Below are 22,871 nucleotides of genomic sequence, written 5' to 3' on the forward strand. Positions count from 1 at the left end.
TTTAGCATCTTAAAAATTGTAGATGTCTGAAAAAAATATTTGGTTTATGAATCACTTTCCTCAACAACTTAAAGCCATGTATATCATTTAAAATATATAAAACTCGCAAATCATAAAGATACCAAAATTAGGTCATGTATTCAGAATGGCATTGGGAGGGATGAGCAACTTGCTCTCGATATCTTCTGTGATGAAGGTGATGCTGAAATGTAGCCCTAAATTGAACTCAGCCGTCTATAATATTTTAAGGAATGAGAACGGCTGCTGCAATTTTTAAGAGCGATATCGGTTGGCAATGGCGTTACCTTTTCTGATGAATCTTGGGAAGATGGACTGATGTTTTTAAAACGTGTCTCTATAAATACTAGTTTAAGACTTTATTCATAGCATTTGTTATACCATAGAAAGGTTTTCAAATGAGGGTGGAAGGAGTCTTTGAATTGTAGGAGATGTAGAGGGGGCATGTTCTTCCACATGGTATGGCAGTGTGGGGCTATATGTGGATATTGAAGTGATGCTGCAGCTTTACACATTACGGTAATTCCTGTTAAACCTTTAACTCAGCTTTTGGGTTGTCTGGAAGAAGTTGAAGATGTGGATATTTCTCATGCTAGGGTGATTTTTGGATTTAGCAGAAAGAAGGACAGAGCTGCACTTGAAAGATTGGACGGCACACATTTTACCTATGATCTTGAAAGAGAATACAGTTTATCTGCATAGGGGTTGCATGTATAATTGTAAGAAAATTTGGACATACAGGCTTAATTTTTTTCAAGACTGATGAGAACATATGAGTTATATTGAAGATCATCAAGCTTGTGATATAGGGACTGGAACTGTATTTTTATGGTACAGAAAAAATGTAGATTCCTAGTTTTGCTTTGTTTTGTTGTTTTTTTATTACTTTATTATTTTTTTTAATAAAATTATTAAAAACAATACAAAACAGTCCTACAAAAAAAAAAAAAAAGAGAGAGAGAGATAGTGGTTGATCCTTCAATGGTGACATTTGTGTCAAAGCCATCTTTCTTGCCACTTCAGTGCTGCTTAGTCCACTAAACAATTGACAAAAACAGAAAAATGTTCATTCTTCAGTACGTTGAATTTAGGATGGTAAGCGGATCCAGAGGTCTGGTTATTTTTTTGCAATTCGCAGGGAATGCTCATGTTTGAGTACCTCATCCCAAACTCAGAAAATACCTCAAGTATTCAATATCCATTCTTCCAAATTTATTATCAGCAAAAGTTGACATTGTGGTACCTACCATGTCTGCTGTGTCCATTTTGCAGGTTAAGATTAATAGAATAACTGGTATAGCCAGCTGCTACAAAACAAAAAGCGACTGCAATGTTTTTAATCAGAAACAGTACCTTTCATCATCCGTATCCATGCCTTCTTTGTCCCTGTCGAGCTCCTTCAGTTTCCAATTCCTGCGCCGCTGTCGCCTGCTGCGATCATAACTCTTTTTGATCAACACCTACGTATTAAAACAGCAAAATTCAAACACTTTTTTTTTCCTCTAACTTCTTTTCATGGCATTTCTACTTTTCTGTTTTTCAGCTCAGACCCACAAGCCACCATCTGCCTTCCTCAGTTCCAACTATATATGGAAAGGTTTAAATATAGTGGCATTTTATTTCCTGCTGCTCCAGTTAATATTTAGTCACATAATAAAAGAAAGGCTTGTAACCACAGATCTAAAAAAAAAAAAAACAACCCAAAAACCAGCCACATTTACCACATCAGGAAGAAGGTGAGGCTTCATCTTGTTCACAAACTCATCGTTCAGATTGCAATTGGCCAAATCAAACCTAAAACACATAAAACAAGGGTTACAATTTCATGGTTTTATTTAGCCAACGAAATATGGTAGATTGTAAAATATATTAAGGAGGGTGAGGAAACACAGATGAGCATCCGACGATACTATTGTGGGTCTTGCAGTATATGGGGGTAACTTTCAAAAAGGATTTGCAGGCATAAAACTGGGTTTTACAGGTATAAATGCACGTTGCCTGTAGAAATAGGCTTTTGAAAATGAGTAGAGAACAGTATGTCACTCTACTATTTATCACAACAGAATTAAAAGTGGAGAAGAGAAGTGGCACACCTACTAGAGTAACCACAGTGGATAGAGTGTGGCGCAATTGAAGTTCGCTACACTCGACCCATTGTGGTTACTCTACTATTTATACCACTGTAAGATGTGGCACTTTTAACTCGGACTGGGCTTTGGGGCAGGTGGTTTTACACACACAATAGGAGGTACGAACAGCAAAGCACACATCACTGAAGATTTTCCGTCTCTCTCTGAATGGCATGTGTGATAAAAAACGTTTCCCGGTGACGCACCCGCAGTGTATTAATCATAAAGCGAAAAATAGCGCAGGTGCGGTAAGTGTAATCGCACATTGCAGAAATTATCGATGCGGCAGCTGAGAAATTAGGCTAACCATGCCCTTTTTATTTATTTTTTTTAATCGCGGGTGCTATTTCCACTATATTTATAGCAAACCTCATTTTTTTTCTGAGATTCTTTTTGTCAAACACAGATGGAGAATTAAAAGTCAGAGCTATGCATTTTAGCCTGAAAAAGAGTAAGCAAAATTAGACCTAATGCCCCCAGCCCCGCAACCTACTAAGAATGAGTGTTTGTGGAACAAGCTTCCAGGGTACATGGGCTACATATATACACGCCCTATGTATTTGGGGGGAAATATTTTCACATGCCTTATTTTTCCTTGGAAAATTTGCCAATTCTAAAAATGCATTGCTTTACACAATTCAAAAATTCATTAATGCCAATGTAATATTAAGCAAACCTGGCGATTTCAAGCTCTGAATTTCAGTATAAGATTTCAACCACATTAAGAGTCTTTAGTGATGTTTCACCTCCTAATCAAACATTTCAGTTCAATTACTTGCGGGAAATTAATATGGTGGGGAGATTTTTTGTTTGTTTGTTTTGTTTAGTTTTTTTTTTTAACTAGAAATATAGGTCAAATAACATGCCAAATGAGATCACCAATCTATTTAGGGAATCAAGAAAATTTACTCTGCAAAGTTTTCTGAGAAAAAATGTGTTGCATGCCAGTGAGAAAAGAAAATTGTATGGGAACATTTTCAAGAAAATTTTCCAAGTCTAAATTTTGTAAAAAAAACAAAAACAACCCACACCTCTGATCCTGTCCATAAAGTACTTAACCTTACAGTCACGGAGGGATCAGCAGAGGAACCTTCCCATATACCTCTCACTGCTCTAGCTGGATATTACCACTCCCCCCTGAAATAATCAGCCAGGGCTTGGAATACCTGAATTCCCAGCGGCGTGCATGTGACGCGCACAGAGAGGGGAGCCAGAAGGCAAACTTCAGATGTGCAAGCGACTGAGCAGGGCCACCGGCCACCTCTTGGGTCTCACTATAGGCGTACATTGGCAAAATCTGATGGTAAAAATCATACAAACCCCAAGACCAGATCGCCAGGGTTCAGGAGGTGCCCCAGCTGGGTGCGGCAGTGATACTGCTGGTTTGTGTTCATCTCGGATGTTTTCTGCACCCACACCTCAGCAAGAGTGTGCTGTAGGTCAGAGAGAGGAATAAAATGCCTTCATGAATCAACTTGTTTCCACCAGGGTATGGAGACAATGACGTCCATGTTCAGACACAGTCCGGATAGCAAAGTTAGCCAGATAAACTTATCCGACTAACTTTGGAGGTGTATTCGATAGTGAAACCACACTGCTGAATATACCCAGCTAACTTTAGGACAGTTAAGTCATCCAGCTAACTCTGAATATCGGAGTAAGCCAGTTAACTCAACTCTTCCAGTCAAACCTTCAGAACACCCCCCCAACTTATGCGGCTAAATTCTAGCCACCTATCTTATTAGCCGGCTATGTGCCCAAATATTCATTTAGGTGGTTAACTTCTAAGCTTTTGAATACAGACCTCAAATGTCTAACATAATAATACTTTATGATACAAGTGAATAGCTGCATTTTTACCCTTTGCACTCCAGCCAGGATACATGCACAGATGCTGGAAAGGCAGACCTTTCCTGACACAGACACTCACTCTCTCTCTCTCTCCCAGCTAGGCTGTACAAAAAGGTACAGGATGGCGGGAACACAAATTACACATATTTTCAGTACTTGACTACTTCCCTTGCACCTGTACCTTCAAGGACCAAAAGAAATGTTCATCTTTTTGCAGAGATTTGGGCCCTTAATGTGGCCTAATGTTTTTATATTCTTTATAGCATTTTATACAATATTATAGCATGTTTAATGAAATGAGCCGTCCCTGTAGAGTTGAGTTTGAAATCGATCCTCTCAGCTTCCATACAGCCCCCTGCACAGAAGGGGCTGCACACCAGGAAAAAAGCTCAGTCAGTCACTTGGTTCCCTGATGCAAGGTGCTACTGGTTCTCTATTTTTATGGCTAAACTGAGTTGAAGTTTAATTTTAACTGTATTTTTCTATGTGCACAAAAACTGGGGAACAGGATACATGTGCAAGTAGAACAGCGTTTGCAGAAAAACAGGGGTGGGGGATAGGTGTCAAATTTGAAGAACGGCACAGTCCTGAAACCCCCCCCCCCCCCCCTCAGGTGTGTCCATGAGAATGGTTGTTGCCAGGACAATGATGCATCAATTGATCCTGAAGGCTTCCCAACAAGCATTTTTCAGGTTATCTGCGATGAATAAGCATGAGATATTTGCACATACTGGGTGTAAGAGCCAAGTTACTCAAATACGGAGAAATGTATTCCTACCTGATAATTTCCTTTCCTTGAGTCCATAAGAACATAAGAAATTGCCATGCTAGGTCAGACCAAGGGTCCATCAAGCCCAGCATCCTGTTTCCAACAGAGGCCAAAACCAGGCCACAAGTACCTGGCAATTACCCAAACACCAAGAAGATCCCATGCCACTGATGCCAGTAATAGCAGAGGCCATTCCCAGGTCAACTTGATTAATAGCAGTTAATGGACTTCTCCTCCAAGAACTTATCCAAACCTTTTTTTAAACCAGCTACACTAACTGCACTAACCACATCCTCTGGCAACAAATTCCAGAGCTTAATTGTACGTTGAGTGAAAAAGAATTTTCTCCGATTAGTCTTAAATGTGCTACTTGCTAACTTCATGGAGTGCAACCTAGTCTTATTATCCAAAAATGTAAATAACCGATTCACATCTACGTGTTCTAGACCTCTATCATATCCCCCCTCAGCCTTCTCTTCTCCAAGCTGAACAGCCCTAACCTTAGGGGAGCTTTTCCATCCCCTTTATCATTTTGGTCACCTTTTTCTGTACCTTCTCCATCACAACTATAACTTTTTTTGAGATGCGGCGACCAGAATTATACATAGTATTCAAGGTGTGGTCTCACCAAGGAGTGATACAGAGGCATTAAGACATTTTTCATTTTATTACCTATTCCCTTCCTAATAATTCCTAACATTCTGTTTGCTTTTTTGACTGCTGCAGCATACTAAGCCGACGATTTTAAAGTATTATCCACTATGATGCCTAGATCTTTTTCCTGGGTGATAGCTCCTAATATGAAACCTAACATCATGTAACTAACTACAGCAAGGGTTATTTTTTCCTATATGCATCACCTTGCACTTGGAAGGTCCAATAAAACAAATCGGAAGGCGGTCCCATGTAGCCAACGCAATAAACAACAAGGGGGCTACCTTACACCGTGGAAGATTTTATTAAGGGTGCCTGACTCGAACTGAGTTTCGCCATAAAGGCTGCATCAGGGGCTTTATGTTGTAAACATACTCTCACTGCTGCAAGAGTCAATATATCAATCTGAGTATTGATTGTTGCAATAGAACTTACAACGCAGCGATCTGTCAAGAAACAAATGGCACTGCAGTTTACAACATAAAGCCCCTGATGCAGCCTTGTTGGCGAAACTCAGTTCAAGTCGGGCACCCTTAATAAAATCTTCCACGGTGTAAGGTAGTTCCCTTGTTGTTTATTATCACCTTGCACTTGTCCACATTAAATTTCATTTGCCATTTGGATGCCCAATCTTCCAGTCTCGCAAGGTCCTCCTGCAATTTATTACAATCTGCTTGTGAATTAACTATTCTGAATAATTTTGTATCATCTGCAAATCTGATAACCTCACTCGTTGTATTCTCTTCCAGATCATTTATAAATATATTGAAAATCACCAGTCCAAGTACAGATCCCTGAGGGACTCCACAGTTTACCCTTTTCCACTAAGAAAATTGACTATTTAATCCTACTTTCAGTCCAGATAAATGGGTTATGCCCACCGACCAGCAGATGGAAACAGAATAACAGGTTTGCTGATGTCACCTCTCATAGGCATTCATGCTGATCTCAGCCTGCCAGTATTAGCTGAAACAAGCTAACTTGAGAAATTTAAATCCACCATTATCCAGATGGCCTCCCACAAACAACATAAAACATGACAAGAATAGCAAACTGTGTATGAATTGATACTCACATACCTACTTGCCATGAACTGATCACTTTCATTCTCAATAATCACTAGAATCAAAGTACATTTGGCAGACGAGGGAGGGTTCTGGGCTTGTTGGATTGGACTCAAGGAAAGGAAACAGGTAAGAATAAATTTCTCCATCCTCATCACCTATAGTCAGACCAGTCCAGACGAATGAGATGTACCCAAGGTACTCCTTTATAGGGGGGACACTGCCAACACCTTTGTGATAAAGAACGCCTCCTCTCTAGTTCTCATGTCTAAATGACAATGCTTCAAAAAAGACTAACGACAAGTCACTGCTTTACAAATCTTCCATGGGGAAATCAAGCGGAGCTTTGCCCGAGAGGCTGCTGAGCCCTAGTAGATAAGCCTTGATTTGCTGGGGTAAGGGCTTACCCTATTAGCGTAAGCTTCAGCGATGACATTTTTAATCTACCGCGCAACAGTATCCTTGATCGCTGCTTCGAATGATCAGATATCCAAAAACCTATTTATTACCTTCAGATATCTCCTCGCCTCATATTCAAATAAAGAAGCATATACTCTCTCTCATCCTCCTACCTAGCAAACAAACTACCTGATTCAAAAGTAAAGCCAACAGCACCTTCGGAAGAAGGATGGTACCATACGAATTCTGACCATTTCATCTTGAGAGGCTTGAAGTGTGAACTAGTCAAAAAGCAAATAAGAAAACCATCCAGATGAGATGACAATGGCTTTCCGAACACACAGTTTCCACAGAATGCAATAGCTGCAACCTGCACCATCAAGGAATTGAGCGCTAAGCCTTTCACCAGACATCCCTGCAAACAATGCAGCACACAAGGCACTGGCGCTATTCTGGGAGGAGGCTTCCTATAGGAGCACCACTGCTCAAAATTTCTCCAGACCTCCAAATAAGCCAAAGAGGTTGATTATTTTCTCGTCTTTAAAAGAATATTCCTTGAGAATAGTTCTTCTGAACTAAATGATTCCTCTCAAAGGCCAGTCCATAACACAAAATCAAACACAAAAACACAGGACTCTGAGACAGCCGATCTCTGAGCCGAGGAAGATGCAACGGGCCTGCGTTTCAACAACCTGACAGAGTCCAAGGGTGTCTTGGCCAATCCGGAGCCACCAGTATCAGTAAACCCAAAGGCTGCGCAATGTATTGAACAGTTGATCCTATAAATGGCAATAGAAAATATATATAGGAAAACCTTTGATTACCACTGCTGATCAAGTTGTCCAGTTTGGACAGGCCCTTTTTTCTTTCCTTTGGCTGAAAAAAACATTGCATCTTCTTCCCGCGCTCTGCCAAAGCTGCCATCTCTCTCCAGCAGCACAGCTGAACCTTAGCCCTGCAGCCCGGAAAATTGTTTGCACTGCCAAACAACTGACCCAGCTGTTCACTCCTCTGCTCCTGCTTCCTGCCCCAGGTAGCATCAGGTATCCTCTTCCATTTTTTTTTTTTACAATTTAATGGGAGACTTGAGAGTTTGCTTTTTTAAAGAAATAGGACTGCATGCAGAAAGAGACAAGGAGAGTGGAGGCCAGGGGTGGCGGGGGGAGCGGGAACTGCACACAGAAAACAAGGAAAGTTGAGGCTGGGGGGGGGGGAAAAAGAGAAGGAAAGAAAAAAACAAACAAACCAGGCTATAAGCCCCAAACCCCAACCATATTATATGATGACTGGAAGGCCTCCTGACCTAGACACTACGCAACTGAGGGAGGTATTTCAAGGCTTTCACTTCAGAAGTTTCTTAAATAGCGGAGCCTCTCTCAACTCACAGCATTATTTAACTGAGGGAGAGAGAACTGGTCTTTCACCTCAGGAGCTGCCTTCAGGATTAAAATAAATCTTGCCCAGGGCTCTGCTCAACCGAGGAAAGAAGGAAGTGCTTTTCACCACAAGAGCTGTCCTCTAAATTTACTTTCCTCTTAACCAACCTAACCAAGCCTAAGGTCACAGAACAGGATGCTCGCCTGCCATCTGCTGAAGACAGAGAATACTAGCAGGTTGAGATCAGCCTGGATGCCTATTATTGAACCTGTTAATCTCTGTCTCCATCTGCTGGTTGGTGGACATAACCTATTCATCTGTACTGGTCTGACTGGATGATAAGGAATCATATACACAACTCTGTGTATCTTCATCTTAACTACATAAGGACTCTCCTACCAACCTACATCAAGTTAAATCTTACCAGCAGCCAGAGGCACCACTGCTTTTGTGTTAGCCACACACACACACACACACACACACACAATTACGTCACAGCTCAAGTCAGAGAAGGCCCTGTGGCAATCCCAAGGTGCCATGATGCTATCTATATGCTCTCCTGACTATGCAGCAGGCTCTGAGCTACACCACAGCATGAAACCCCGTTGTCTTCCACAGCCATGGTGGCAAAGTTTAGACCTTTAGAACGGACTGTGTAAATCTCAGCAGGACAAACATTCACTTAAAAAGAACATCACACTGGTTAAATAGCAGGTGGCACTTAGTTTCTGCCGGTTTTAGGTTCTTGCAACAGACATGCCAACAACTGCTGCCCTTTATGCTAAGTGCAGAAATTCAACATGTCCTGCTCAGCACAAAGCGACTAAATCTTAGTGTAAATTAAAAAAAAAGAAAAAGCATCAGAGCATAACTCTACTGGTCATACATCACACAAACAGCTTGCACTTTTCCTATTTATGTGTTGATCCCCCTATTTTCTCAGATGAGTCCCAGAAAGGAGTTCCTTCTTCAGTGCTTTCCAGAGGCTATCTGACTTTCTAATGAGAAGCTTCTGAAGAGATTTTAGCAGGTGATGATTATGTCTCTTGGAAAACTGTTGCAGTTTTCTCTATGAAGCTGGCAAAACAGGACTCACTTAACAACTGAATTATATCTAGGTCTTCTGATTTTAAAGCTAAATATTCAACAATAAAGTTTAAGTAAGTTAGCAGGATAAGACTTATCCAGCTAACTTACAAGGAATATTCCGCTGAATATTCCAATAAAAATTGCTAGTTAGCCAGATATACCAGCTATTGAAAATATCTATCTTATCCAGCTAACATAAAATGGGTATTTGAATATTGCTATTTATCCAGCTATGTTAGCTGGATAGGTAGTTCCTCCCCAGGACACCCAGAAACCGCACACCACTTATGCAGCTAGTTACTTAGTCAGATAAGTAGTTATCCCACCTAAGTAGTGACCCCTGAACGGGATAGGATATTCAGCCACCAACACTTAGCCAGATAAGTCCTTGCTTATGCAGTTAAGTAGTGCTGAATATAGGAAAATTGGTTCTTACCTGCTAATTTTCATTCCTGTAGTACCACAAATCAGTCCAGATTCCTGGGTTTTGCCTCCCTGCCAGCAGATGGAGACAGAGAAAGCTTAACTGACACTGTACATAACCCAATGTTCCATCTACAGTCCCCTCAGTATTGACCTGTCCCCAAGCCAAGATGACAGCAACAACATACATTTCTAAGCAAACTCCCTACCCTTCAACGAGCCGGAAAAATGTGAAGTTGCCCAAAAAGACAATGGAAAATTAGTTTCCAAAATTTTACATAAGAGATCAGCATTAAAAACCTCCAACAATTCCACACTATATATAAAGCAACAGTACAAGTGGCGGACTCTCCCCCCCAATAAGTGGGCGGGTCGCTGGACTGATATGTGGTACTACAGGAATGAAAACTAGCAGATAAGAACCAAGTTTCCTTTCCTTGTACATACCCAGATCAGTCAGATTCCTGGGATGCACATAAGCTCTCCTTAACTCAGATAGGACTTAGTGTTCTATGAGCAGAATTCTCCATCACCAAAGCACATGGAAGCCAGAGCCCCGACATAAGCGATAATGCCTAGCAAAAGTGTGCAACGACTTCCCAAAAGCCACCCAGCAAATTTCATGCAGAGACACCCGTTGTGACTCAGCAAAGGAAGTCACTGAGAATGCATCACGTGCGCCCCTAAAACCCCCAGCAGTAGGCACCCTTTAGAAAATGTAAGTCGACTTGATTTCTTACATTAGCCACCACATAATTGTAGCCTTAGAACTCTACTTCCCTTCTTTGTACCACTCCACAGTACAAAGAGGGGATCCAATCTATAACGAGGTGAGCCGATCTATGGAAATCATAAGTGACCTTTAGATATATAATGCATGTCTCCTATCTAAGCTCCCAGCATGAGGCGTAGAGGAATTCAAATCCAGAAAATCTGGAAACTCCACTGTCTAAGATAGAACGCCGAGACTAGCTCAGGCAAAAAAAGAAGGCACCATGCATAAAGATACCCCCGAATCAGACATCTATAGGAAGAGATCGTGACATGACAGTGGCTGAAGCTACAAAATTTTCCTGGCTGAACAAATAGCCACCAAGAAAAGCACTTTAAGAGTCAAGTCCTTAACCATAGTTCTCTTTAGTGGTTCAAATTGAGCCTCACACAATCCTCTAAGGACTAGATTCAGATTCCAAGAAGGACAAATGTTCTGCACCTGAGGATGCAAGTTCTTAGCTCCCTGAAGGAACCATATAACATCTGGATGTGCGAACATAGGTTATCCTTGCACCTTACCCTGGAGACAACCCAATGTCGCTATCTGAACTCTCAGAGAGTTAAAGGCCAGTCCCTTGACCAGAACCTTTCTGAAGAAAAGCCAAAATATGCAACACCTAGCCTGAACAGGCTGAGGCTGCATTCCATCAACAGCAGACCAGGACTCGAAAATCCTCCAAATTTGCACATACATCAAGGATTGTTGAAGGTCACCTAGCCTACAATAAGATGGAAATAACCTCTTCATAATATCCGCTCCATCTCAGTTGTCGCCTCTCAGAAGTGAAGCGACAAGACAGAAGTGAGCTACCTGACCCAAAAATATTGGGCCCTGGTGGAAAAGGGTCAACTGATGTCCAAACCTCAGGGGCCCATCTATGGCCATGTTGATCAGATTTGGGAAGCATGGTTGATGTGGCCACTCTGGAGTTACCAGGATCATGTTGCCCGGATGTTTCTCTAGCCGCTGTAATCCCTTGTCCACCAGAGGCCACGGAGGGAAGACAAAGAAGAATCCCTCGAGTTCAAAGCAGCAGCAGAGCTCAGATTCCTTCCTTACCGTGCTCTATTTAGCTGCTGTAAAACCGAGACGCCTTGGTCTTCTCTTTGGTCAGGATCTTCTGTGATTGAGACACATCACTGCCTCAGACAGCTCCCATTTCCGGGGTCTAACTTTCTCAGACTTTAAAATCTGCCTGAAAATTGTTCACTCCGACGATGCAAGACGCTGCCAGACACTCCAAGTGCTGCTCTGCTCAGAGAATCAAGCCCCAGGCCTCTCAAGTCACTGCCTGATTCTTGGTTCGCCTTGACAGTTGATGTAAGTCACCATCATCACATTGTCCGATAGGGTCTGTACTGGATGGCCTCGTAACCTTGGCAGACAGGCAAGCAACGCGAAATTCACCGCTCTCGTCCCTAACCAACTGACAGACCATGAGGCCTCCTGTTTCAACCACTGGCCCTGCGCCAACTAATCTTGCTACACCGCTTGCATCAGTGGTGACTATTACCCAGTTCAGAATCTCCAATTCCGCACCATGCTCAGGATTGGTGCGAGTAAGCTACCATGAAAGACGGTCCCTTGCTTCCCACTTTAATGGAAGAGGAAAATGAAACTCTCCCAATAACAGATTCCAGTGGGAGAGAATTGTCCCCTGCAGAGGCCACATATGCGCGAATGCCTGCCCAATGCATTAATTCCAATGTCAATGCCATAGAACCCAGGACCTGTAAATAGTCCCAGACTCTGGGCACCGAAAGCTCTAGCAAAAGCGTAATCTGACTCTGTAATTTCAGCAATCTCTCTCCATAAGAAACACTCTCTCTGCTAGTGTGTCAAACTGAGTTCCCAGATACTCCGGAGTTTGAAAGAGGACTAAATTTCTCGTTGCTAAGTTCACCACCCATCTTAGAGACTTCAAGTGCTTCAGTACCTTTTGTACTGATTGTCGACAGAGGTCCTCTAATTTTGCATGAATGAGCCAGTTGTCCAGACACAGATTCACCAACATGCCCTCCTTTTGCAAAGAGGCCGCCCCCACAACATTACTTTGGTGAAGGTGTGTGGAGCCATAACCAGCTGAAGGGAAGGGCTCAAAACCAAAAATGTTCCCTTAGGACCATGAAACTCAGGAATCTCTGGTGCTCCAGCCTGCTAGCTATGTGCAGATATGCCTCTGTCAAGGCAAGAGATGCCAAGGACTCTTTCTTGTGTACTGCTGCTATGACGATCTCAGAGTTGGACCTCAGAGTTTCCATGCGGAAACAGGGAACCTTGAGAGTTGAATTTATCTTCTTTAAATCCACTCTCTCTTGAATTGGATATAGGGGGGAAAGAAACAGGAGGCTTATCTTAAAATTTGCCTCTGGCCACAGTAAGCATGTTCAGGGTCTGAGCCAACAGACTCAGCAAGACATCTCTGTGAAAAAAGAAAAAATCTGCTGTAAATAGAGAAATACTGAGGGACTGCAGGTGGCACACTGGGTTATGTATAGTGTCAGTGAAACTTTCTCTGTCTCCATCTGCTGGGAGGGAGGCAAAACCCAGGAGTCTGGACTGAGCTGGATACATACAGGGAAAATCCTCATAGGTTTTCACCGATAAACTATGATAAAACACCCCGATATAAAAAAAGAAAAAAAAAATAGATGTGTTTATTTGCTAAACAATAGAAAAACGCCACTTCTCATAGTACTCTCTCACTCCTCCTTGGCCTACTCTGGATCTTCTGCTTTGTTTTTGTTCCTTTTCAATGCTAACTCCTCATCTGCACAAATGTATACATTTGATTCAAGCAGAAAAGTTACCCAAGAATAGTAACTGCAGCACAGAAACGCTAATAAACATGGATTTTTAGTACCCCGAAAGAATTCCTAATTAGCTGGAAAATAAACACCTAAGTTTACAATTTATAAAACACCTAAAATCAGGATCCCTTATACCATATTGGGAATTGTATTTGAATTCTCTTAAGGTGTCTTACGCCCATCTGTGACACAGACACGCTCACTGTATGATAAGCTAAATCCCCTAAAAGCAATGCATTTAGGGGGTAATTTTAAGACTGGCCATAATGTAAAGTCTGTGGGTACTTGTCACTCAGACTTTGAACCAGTTTTCCAAAGTGAAAGAATTTGTGTATTTTCACTTTGAAAATTATCCCAGGAAACCTACCCCGCACACATGTACGCCCATAAGTTTAATGCGGCTAGTTTTCTGCAGCAAAAATATGCACTTAGTTCCAGACTCCTGCTCGACCCCCACCCCAGTAATGACACCTTGTTTCACTGCAGGGGGTGGCATCCCATTTCCATGCATTAAGTACACTTTTACCCCTGGAAATGGCTTTGAAAATCTCACACACACACACACACACACACACAATGTTTCATAAATTCAAAACCAGACTGGAAAGGTGTACACCACCATGTACAAAAGAATTCAGAGGTCCTTCACATCAAAAGTGTAAACTTCCAAAACATTTTTGTGTTTTCCTGCATCTTTATGTATGTAAGGTAGAAGGAGGTCGTGTGTGTGTGTAATAGAGGTCATTGCCCTTGTTCCACCTCCTCCTTTCAGTCTCCCTGCCACTCACAACATTTTTCCCTTCCTTACCACTTCCCCTCAGGAGAAGAAGGGGGAGCAAGCAACAGGGAACACACTGGCTGCTTCGCAGAAGTGACTGCCCATCCCTCTCACAGCAAGCCGTGAAATGAAAAAGGACCACGACTATTTCCATGCTTCTCTTCTATTTACACGCATAATTCTGCTGGGAAAGGAGGTATATTTGCGCAGGTATATTTAAAAAAAAGGACACAGACAGAAATCAGCATCAAGAGAAAACGTTCTCCACTTACTGCGAAGAACACCGAAATAAGAAAGGGAGAGCACATACTTTGTTGGATTTCATTCCTGCCCCCGCACCCTGTTTTCTGTCTTGGGCGACGTCATAGTCCATGACAATGAATTCCTCCAGCTGCTTAGGATGGAAGAGGCTACTGAAAGGATGTCGCCAGTAGGTGTTCCCATCCACTTCTGCGACTAGAAAAGAAAAACAAAAACTGTGATGCTTTGGGGAAAACATCTGAACTTGCACAGAAGCATCCACCCCAGGACTGGAACATTACAGAGACAGGGGGTTTGATTTTCACGGTGTTCACCATATACAGTCATCTAATATTTCTGCATACCCTTGGCCCAAGTAGGGAGTCAACTGGCATATTTTGGTTACTAATTACCAAATCGGTTTGTAGCCCTCAAGGATAAGAATTAAGCACATCTGCTCTATAAGGGATTAAAAAGAAAAACCAGGCCCACCACACAGGCTATAATGTTCCAAAAGTCCACAGGGTGAGCAGGAATATGTAACCTGGATTAATTAAAAATAAAAATGGTACTTTTAAATGGTTTGATCATCATTAAGCAGCTCTTTCTGCAATTTGTTGAAACTGCTGAAAGCAACTATACTCCGAATAATGTAACAAATGATATCAACCATGCTTAGCACCTGACCAATTCATATCAAGTGTGATATTTGGGTCATCAAGGTAAACGTGGACCATTCAGATCCTGCCTATGTGGGGACCTTCTTTTTCAGTTTTTATTTCATTTTGCCTGGGAATTTCAATGTGATGACAAAAAAAAAAAAAAACCCAGTGGAAAATTTTGATTTTTAACTTGTTATGAAAGACTGGAGTGGATTTCTGCAGGATGAGTTCTTATTGAGTCCTGTGCTGATACAGAGGCAGCAATCATAGCTTGGGATGGTCCAGCATTTGTTCAACAGCAAACCCCACCAGCCACATTCATGGAAATCATGGTCCGTTACTGCTCTGGCTCAGTTGCTCATATATCATGAACCATTAAGGCTACATAAATTGAAGAACATAAGAATTGCCATACTGGGTCAGACCGAGGGTCCAGCAAAGCCAAGTATCCTGTTTCTAACAGTCGCCAATCCAGGTCACAAGTACCTGGCAGGATACCAAACAGTAGACAGATCCAATGCTGCTAACACCCAGGAAAAAGTAATGGCTTTCCCCAAGTCTAACTGGTTAATAACAGTTTATGGTCTTCTTCAAGAACTTGTCCAAACCATTTTTAAACCCAGCTATACTAATTGCCTTTATCACATCCTCTGGCAATGAATTCCAGAGCTTAACTGTGTGCTAGGTGAAAAGGAATTTTCTCTGATTTGTTTTAAATGTGCTACTTACTAGCATCATGGAGTGTCACCTAATCTTTATGAGGCCAATATTCAGTAAGCCGGTTAGTGAACAAGTTTTCCCGACTAAAGTTAGCAGATAACTTGTTCTGTATGTTCAGTGGGATAAATGACCAGGTGGACAGTATACTACTGTCCACCTGGTCAAGATGGTGAGACTCACAGTGAAATGCTAAGAGAAATTAGGGAAGCTAACCAAATTGGTAGTGCGGCAATAATGGGAGACTTCAATTACCCCAATATTGACTGGGTAAATGTGTCATCTGGACAAGCTAGAGAGATAAAGTTCCTGGATGGAATAAATGATAGCTTTATGGAGCAATTGGTTCAGGAACTGACGAGAGAGGGAGCAATTTTAGATCTAATTCTCAGTGGAGCACAGGACTTGGTGAGAGAGGTAACAGTGATGGGGCCGCTTGGCAATAGTGATCATAATATGAATAAATTTGAATTAATGACTGGAAGGGGGCCAGTAAGCAAATCCATGGCTTTTGTGCTAAACTTTCAAAAGGGAAACTTTGATAAAATGATATAAATTGTTAGAAAAAAAACTGAAAGGAGCAGCTACAAAAGTAAAAAGTGTACAAGAGGTGTGGTCATTGTTAAAAAATGCCATCCTAGCAGCACAGTCCAGACGTATTTCACACATTAAGAAAGGTGAAAAGAAGGCAAACTATTACCGACATGGTTAAAAGGGGAGGTGAAAGAAGCTATTTTAGCCAAAAGATCTTCATTCAAAAATTGGAAGTAGGATCCAACAGAAAAAACTAGGATAATGCATAAACGTTGGCAAGTTAAATACATTGATAAGACAGGCTAAGAGAGAATTTGAAAAGAAGTCGGCCGTAGAGGCAAAAACTCACAGTAAAATCTTTTTAAAATATATCCGAAGCAGAAAGCCTGTGAGGGAGTCAGTTGGACTGTTAAATGATCGAGGAGAAGATAAGGCCATCGTGGAAAGATTAAATGATTTCTTTGCTTCGGTGTTTATTGAAGAGGATGTTAGGGAGGTACCAGTACTGGAGAAGGTTTTCATGGGTAATGATTCAGATGGACTGAATCAAATCACGGTGAACCTAGAAGATGTGGTAGGCCTGATTGACAAGCTGAAGAGTAGAAAATCACCTGGACCGGATGGTTTATACCCCAGAGTTCTGAAGGAACTAAAAAATGAAATTTCAGACCTATTAGTAAAAATTTGTAACTTATCATTAAAATCATCCATTGTAACTGAAGACTGGAGGATAGCAAATGTAACCCCAATATTTAAAAAGGGCTCCAGGGGCGATCCGGGAAACTACAGATCGGTTAGCCTGACTTCAGTGCCAGGAAAAATAGTGGAAAGTGTTCTAAACATCAAAATCACAGAACATATAGAAAGACATGGTTTAATGGAATAAAGTCAGCATGGCTTTACCCAAGGCAAGTCTTGCCTCACAAATCTGCTTCACTTTTTTGAAGGAGTTAATAAAAACTTATGGATAAAGGTGAACTGGTAGATGTAGTATATTTGGATTTTCAGAAGGCATTTGACTAAGTTCCTCATGAGAGGCTTCTAGGAAAAGTAAAAAGTCATGGGATAGGTGGAAATATCCTTTCGTGGATTGCAAACTGGCTAAAAGTCAGGAAACAGAGAGTAGGATTAAATGGACAATTTTCTCAGTGGAAGGGAGTGGACAGTGGAGTGCCTCAGGGATCTGTATTGGGACCCTTACTTTTCAATATATTTATAAATGATCTGGAAAGAAATACGACGAGTGAGATAATCAAATTTGCAGATGACACAAAATTGTTCAGAGTAGTTAAATCACAAGCAGATTGTGATAAATTGCAGGAAGACCTTGTGAGACTGCAAAATTGGGCATCCAAATGGCAGATGAAATTTAATGTGGATAAGTACAAGGTGATGCATATAGGGAAAAATAACCCATGCTATAATTACACAATGTTGGGTTCCATATTAGGTGCTACAACCCAAGAAAGAGATCTAGGCGTCATAGTGGATAACACATTGAAATCGTCGGTTCAGTGTGCTGCGGCAGTCAAAAAAGCAAACAGAATGTTGGGAATTATTAGAAAGGGAATGGCTAATAAAACGGAAAATGTCATAATGCCTCTGTATCACTCCATGGTGAGACCGCACCTTGAATACTGTGTACAATTCTGGTCGCCGCATCTCAAAAAAGATATAATTGCGATGGAGAAGGTACAGAGAAGGGCTACCAAAATGATAAGAGGAATGGAACAGCTCCCCTATGAGGAAAGACTAAAGAGGTTAGGCCTTTTCAGCTTGGAGAAGAGACGGCTGAGGGGGGATATGATAGAGGTGTTTAAAATCATGAGAGGTCTAGAACGGGTAGATGTGAATCGGTTATTTACTCTTTCGGATAATAGACTAGGGGGCACTCCATGAAGTTAGCATGGGGCACATTTAAAACTAATCGGAGAAAGTTCTTTTTTACTCAACGCACAATTAAACTCTGGAATTTGTTGCCAGCGGATGTGGTTAGTGCAGTTATAGCTGTATTTAAAAAAGGATTGGATAAGTTCTTGGAGGAGAAGTCCATTACCTGCTATTAAGTTCACATAGGGGTGGATTTTAAAACGAGCGCGAATAGCCTACTTTTGTTTGCGTTCCAGGCGCAAACAAAAGTACGCTGGATTTTAGTAGATACGCGCGGAGCCGCGCGTATCCGCTAAAATCCTGGATCGGCGCGCACAAGGCTATTGATTTCGTATAGCCGGCGCGCGCCGAGCCGCGCAGCCTACCCCCGTTCCCTCCAAGGCCGCTCCGAAATCGGAGCGGCCTCGGAGGGAACTTTCCTTTGCCCTCCCCTCACCTTCCCCTCCCTTCCCCTACCTAACCCACCCGCCCGGCCCTGTCTAAACCCCCCCCTTACCTTTGTCGGGGGATTTACGCCTCCCAGAGGGAGGCGTAAATCCCCGCGCGTCAGCGGGCCTCCTGCGCGCCGGGACGCGACCTGGGGGCGGGTCCGGAGGGCGCGGCCACGCCCCCGGGCCGCCCCGGGCCGTAGCCACGCCCCCGGAACGCTCCCGACACGCCCCGAAAACGCCGCGCGGTTCGGGCCCGCCCCCCGACACGCCCCCTCCGAAAACCCCGGGACTTACGCGAGTCCCGGGGCTCTGCGCGCGCCTGTAGGCCTATGTAAAATAGGCTTCCCGGCGCGCAGGGCCCTGCTCGAGTAAATCCGCCCGGTTTTGGGCGGATTTACGCGAGCAGGGCTCTGAAAATCCGCCCCTTAGAGAATAGCCACTGCCATTAGCAATGGTTACATGGAATAGACTTAGGTTTTGGGTACTTGCCAGGTTCTTATGGCCTGGATTGGCCTCTGTTGGAAACAGGATGCTGGGCTTGATGGACCCTTGGTCAGACCCAGTATGGCATGTTCTTAAATTTCCTGCCAAATGTACTAGCTTCAAGTTATCCACCTACATATAGCTGGATAATTTTAATCTCAACTTGCCAACATTTGAATATGTCTGGTTAGACCCAAAGTTATCCGGTCCTGTGTGGCTGGTCAACCAGCTACTCATTCTCAAAAGACACCCAGGCAAGCAGCATTCCCCAGACTCCCCCCTCCCACCCCCCCAAAACAAATACAGTCATGGGCCTCCTGGCTGACACCCTCCAACCTCAAATAAACGCCACAACCCACACCCTGGCTGGACCCCCATATGGCCCTGAAATCTAAAAATGAAAAAGATATTGCATCAACCAGGCCCAGCCTCTCTCACTGCCCCCGCCAAATGGAGTCAATAAAATAAAATAAACTGATATAATTATTTACCTTGCAGTGTTGCATAAAAAAAAAATCAATCAATAACATAGTGCAGCTATACAACAGCTGCAACCATTTTATATAAAAATATTTTAAAATTCCTATTTTCCCCCTGTATATCAATCCGGGCATATATGGAAATAAACACGTCAAAGATAAAAGCTATAAGGCCCATCAAGTTTATCCATATCCATATCTTTTGGCCCAAGTACTGCAAAGCTTAATCAATCTTTGGCATTTAAATTCTTTTTCTCACCACCCCCCCTCCCTAAAGATCCCATGTGCTTATCCCCCACTTTCATGAAATGTCACATTTTATCTCCATCACTGTTCCATGGATCCACCACTCTTTCCATGAAAAGGCCCCCGGGTGTCCCCTACAGCCCGGCGGCCTTGCCCCTCCCCCTCCCCGGTACACCACTGCACCAACATGGCCCAGCAGAATCAAAGCTGGTTCTTCTGTGCCCAAGTGCTACCCCCGAGGCAAGGGGCCGATCGTAACGAAACCTTTTTTTTATGGAAAAGGAATGCAGCTCATGCATTACCCCCTTTCCTGCATGGAGTAAAATTGCATTAGAAACATTTGCTTTAAACCAGAAAAATCAGATACATTTCTTCACTCTCTGATGTCAAACGTGGGTTCTTCCTTTAGGTTGCTTTTTTGAAATCAAAGTACCAGGAGACTCCTTTCCACGGTCTCTCTCTAGTGAGTAAAGGCGAGGACAGGCCCCCAGGAATGCTTACTCTGCAGGGTACTGGGGTCGATGAGGTGGATGGTGCTCGTCACCCGGATGCACACACAAATCTGGTTCATGTTCCCCAAACTCTGGGCCAGCTTGGGAGATAAGCAGACAACATTGTCCTGCACCGTAAAAGACAAAAAAACCAAACAGAAAGAGTTAATTAGTCCCGTATGTTCAAAAACGTGTTCAATACCGAATTATACAACAGCTCTTCGCGTTTCTGAGGCTTGATGAGCACAGCTTTAGAGAAGCTCTGGAAAAGCTAGGATAAAGACAAAGCAGTTGACCAGTTTAGATTTGGTACAATCAGTGAGCCTTGCAGCCGGCATATGGAGCGAGATTTAGCGTGGAGAAAAAGAGAAGGGATATAAAAGGCCCTGCTGGATGAATGGCAGCTGTACTGAACTGCGAAGCACAAGACGAAATTCAGCTCTCACCCAAAATACCTTCAAGGAGAATGTGCTCGATAGCGATTACAGGAACAGAAATGGTCTTCTCCTCTTGAGTAATGATGACCAAATGTTATGGGAAATTTGGTATTGTAGGGAAAAGTTAACCCCTCCATCCACCCCAAAAAAATATTTAAGAGTTAAATTAGCTAATTGCTCTTATATTCATCTACAAAAGGACAAAAGTATGCACGCAAGTGCACACCCACCCTGGGGAACACCTGTGCTCAAGCCGCATAAAAACTTACATTCGTGCATATTTGTTCTAAAAACGGGTAAACCACATTTCCAAAGGTACGCCCTTAAAACTTCTTGAATAATTTCTGCACACAATTCACCAAATACAATTGTGCGCAGGTGGCTTCCGTGGGATCGTTTTCTAAAGAAAAAAAAAAAAAGGACACGCATACACACACACGCTCACGCTTTCCCTTTGAAAACCGGTGCAGCGTAGGCTGCATCAATTGAACAGCGAACGTGCACCAGGTTACAAAATAATTACCCCCTCACGGGCCGGCGCAGTAAGGCGGGCCCACAGCCCAGTGCTCGGCTTCACTTGCAGCTGGGCACGCATTCTGGTCGCGCAATACAGCAGGGAGATTAGCACGTCTAAAACGCGCTCACTAACCAAAGCATTGTCAGGTAGCGTCCACTGCATGCAAAGACAGACCTGATACAAGAAAGCAAGCCCAAAGGAGGACCCCCAATGCACTGTTTTTTTACGCCGGAAAATTAACTCCAGGTCTGGAGGTGAAATAAAGTTTGCTTGCAGTCAAGAGCTCATGAGAAACATAAAAAATGTGGTCCTCTGGGTTGCGATAAAAGTGCCCCTTGTAGGGTAGGGTTGTTTAGAGAGATTAGTATAAAACTTTGTTATTTGGAGTTCGAACTGAAAATTTAAAAAGACGTACGCAGGGTTTAGTGGCAGGGAGCATAATGAGTAGCTGAAGGACACTTAAAACTTCATGAGCGATTCCTTTACTTTAGGTAAATAGGCACTGTAAATGTCTTTAACTCCATGAGAACAAGGCACTTTTGTAGGAACGCACAATTTAGATGCCCATGCGCCTGATGCAGTATATTTCGGAGCTGCAGAAACACGTTTCTCCCCAGCGCGCCCTTTCTGTACGCTGCGTCGATTTCTCTCTCATTAGAATATTGTATCAGGTGTACATGGGAATGCGGAGGTGACTGTATTAGGAAATTGGTGCTCAGTATGAGTTCATTAGGAGGGCCCGTCTTAGTGCATTGGCCTGCGTGAGGGTACATTTTCTAAAGGACCTTTGCGGGTACAACAGTGTTTCATGCATTTTGACAATACTGCCCATCCACTATGTGGATAAACTTACATGTATGCATGCACATTTACCAGTTTACCTGGACTGAGGGGAGGATTTCTCAGGGGCAGGGGTCTGTACTTTTGGATTGTAAAAAAAAAAAAAAAAAGTTCATAAAATTTTCCTGGCAAGTGTAATTGTGAGTGGGTAGTTTTTCTGTGGGATAATTTTCAAACCAAGCATATGCATGCAAGTCGGCTTTGAAAGCTGATGTAATTTATGCATTTATTTGCCAATTTTTACAAAATGACTCCGATCATCTCCAATTCAGACAGCGGGAGGGTCAGCAAACATAAGCGTAAAGGTTCACCAGTCTTCAAAGTGAACTTATGCACCTAAGTCTGCTTTGAAATTATCCCACCAAAAACTGGTGCCCAGAAATTCTTCCTGAAAAGTCATGGCAGTTTTAGAAAGTACGTGTGTAAATCCAAACTCCACCCCCAGAAATACCTCTGCTCAGTCCAGGTAAACTTTATGCATTAATACGACATGCGCGTGTAACTTTTCCTGCATATCGAGCTGGCGATTTTTATAAAAGGCCACGCCTGTGTTTTTGAGGATTAGGAATACCGGGAGGCTACACTTGACGAGGATAATTGTAATGTATGCCTGCATGATTGGCTCTTTTTTTTTTTTTAAAAACTTTTTGACATACAATATGGGGTAGATTTTATAAAAGTACGCCCACGCGTACTCTTGTTCGCGCACCAGGCGCAAACAAGAGTACGCCACATTTTAATAGATACGCGCGTAACCTTTAAAATCCG

The 22,871-nt window shown here is 42.7% G+C and overlaps 1 protein-coding gene across 5 annotated transcripts in view; it reads right to left on the minus strand.

Annotated features, from left to right (window-relative positions):
* NMD3 (NMD3 ribosome export adaptor) overlaps window positions 1-22,871 on the minus strand; it is a 99,712-nt gene that overhangs the window by 9,040 nt on the left and 67,801 nt on the right. For all 5 annotated transcript variants that reach the window (XM_029616567.1, XM_029616563.1, XM_029616566.1 and 2 more), the window contains 5 exons: window positions 20,320-20,437; window positions 14,447-14,592; window positions 3,468-3,580; window positions 1,740-1,812; window positions 1,372-1,478 (listed from right to left, as the gene is read on the minus strand). In XM_029616567.1, the coding sequence (XP_029472427.1) occupies window positions 1,372-1,478; window positions 1,740-1,812; window positions 3,468-3,580; window positions 14,447-14,592; window positions 20,320-20,437 (557 nt within the window). The remainder of the gene's footprint in view (window positions 1-1,371; window positions 1,479-1,739; window positions 1,813-3,467; window positions 3,581-14,446; window positions 14,593-20,319; window positions 20,438-22,871) is intronic.

Source organism: Rhinatrema bivittatum, chromosome 9, assembly GCF_901001135.1.
Source record: "Rhinatrema bivittatum chromosome 9, aRhiBiv1.1, whole genome shotgun sequence".
In the NCBI taxonomy this organism is placed as follows: domain Eukaryota; kingdom Metazoa; phylum Chordata; class Amphibia; order Gymnophiona; family Rhinatrematidae; genus Rhinatrema; species Rhinatrema bivittatum.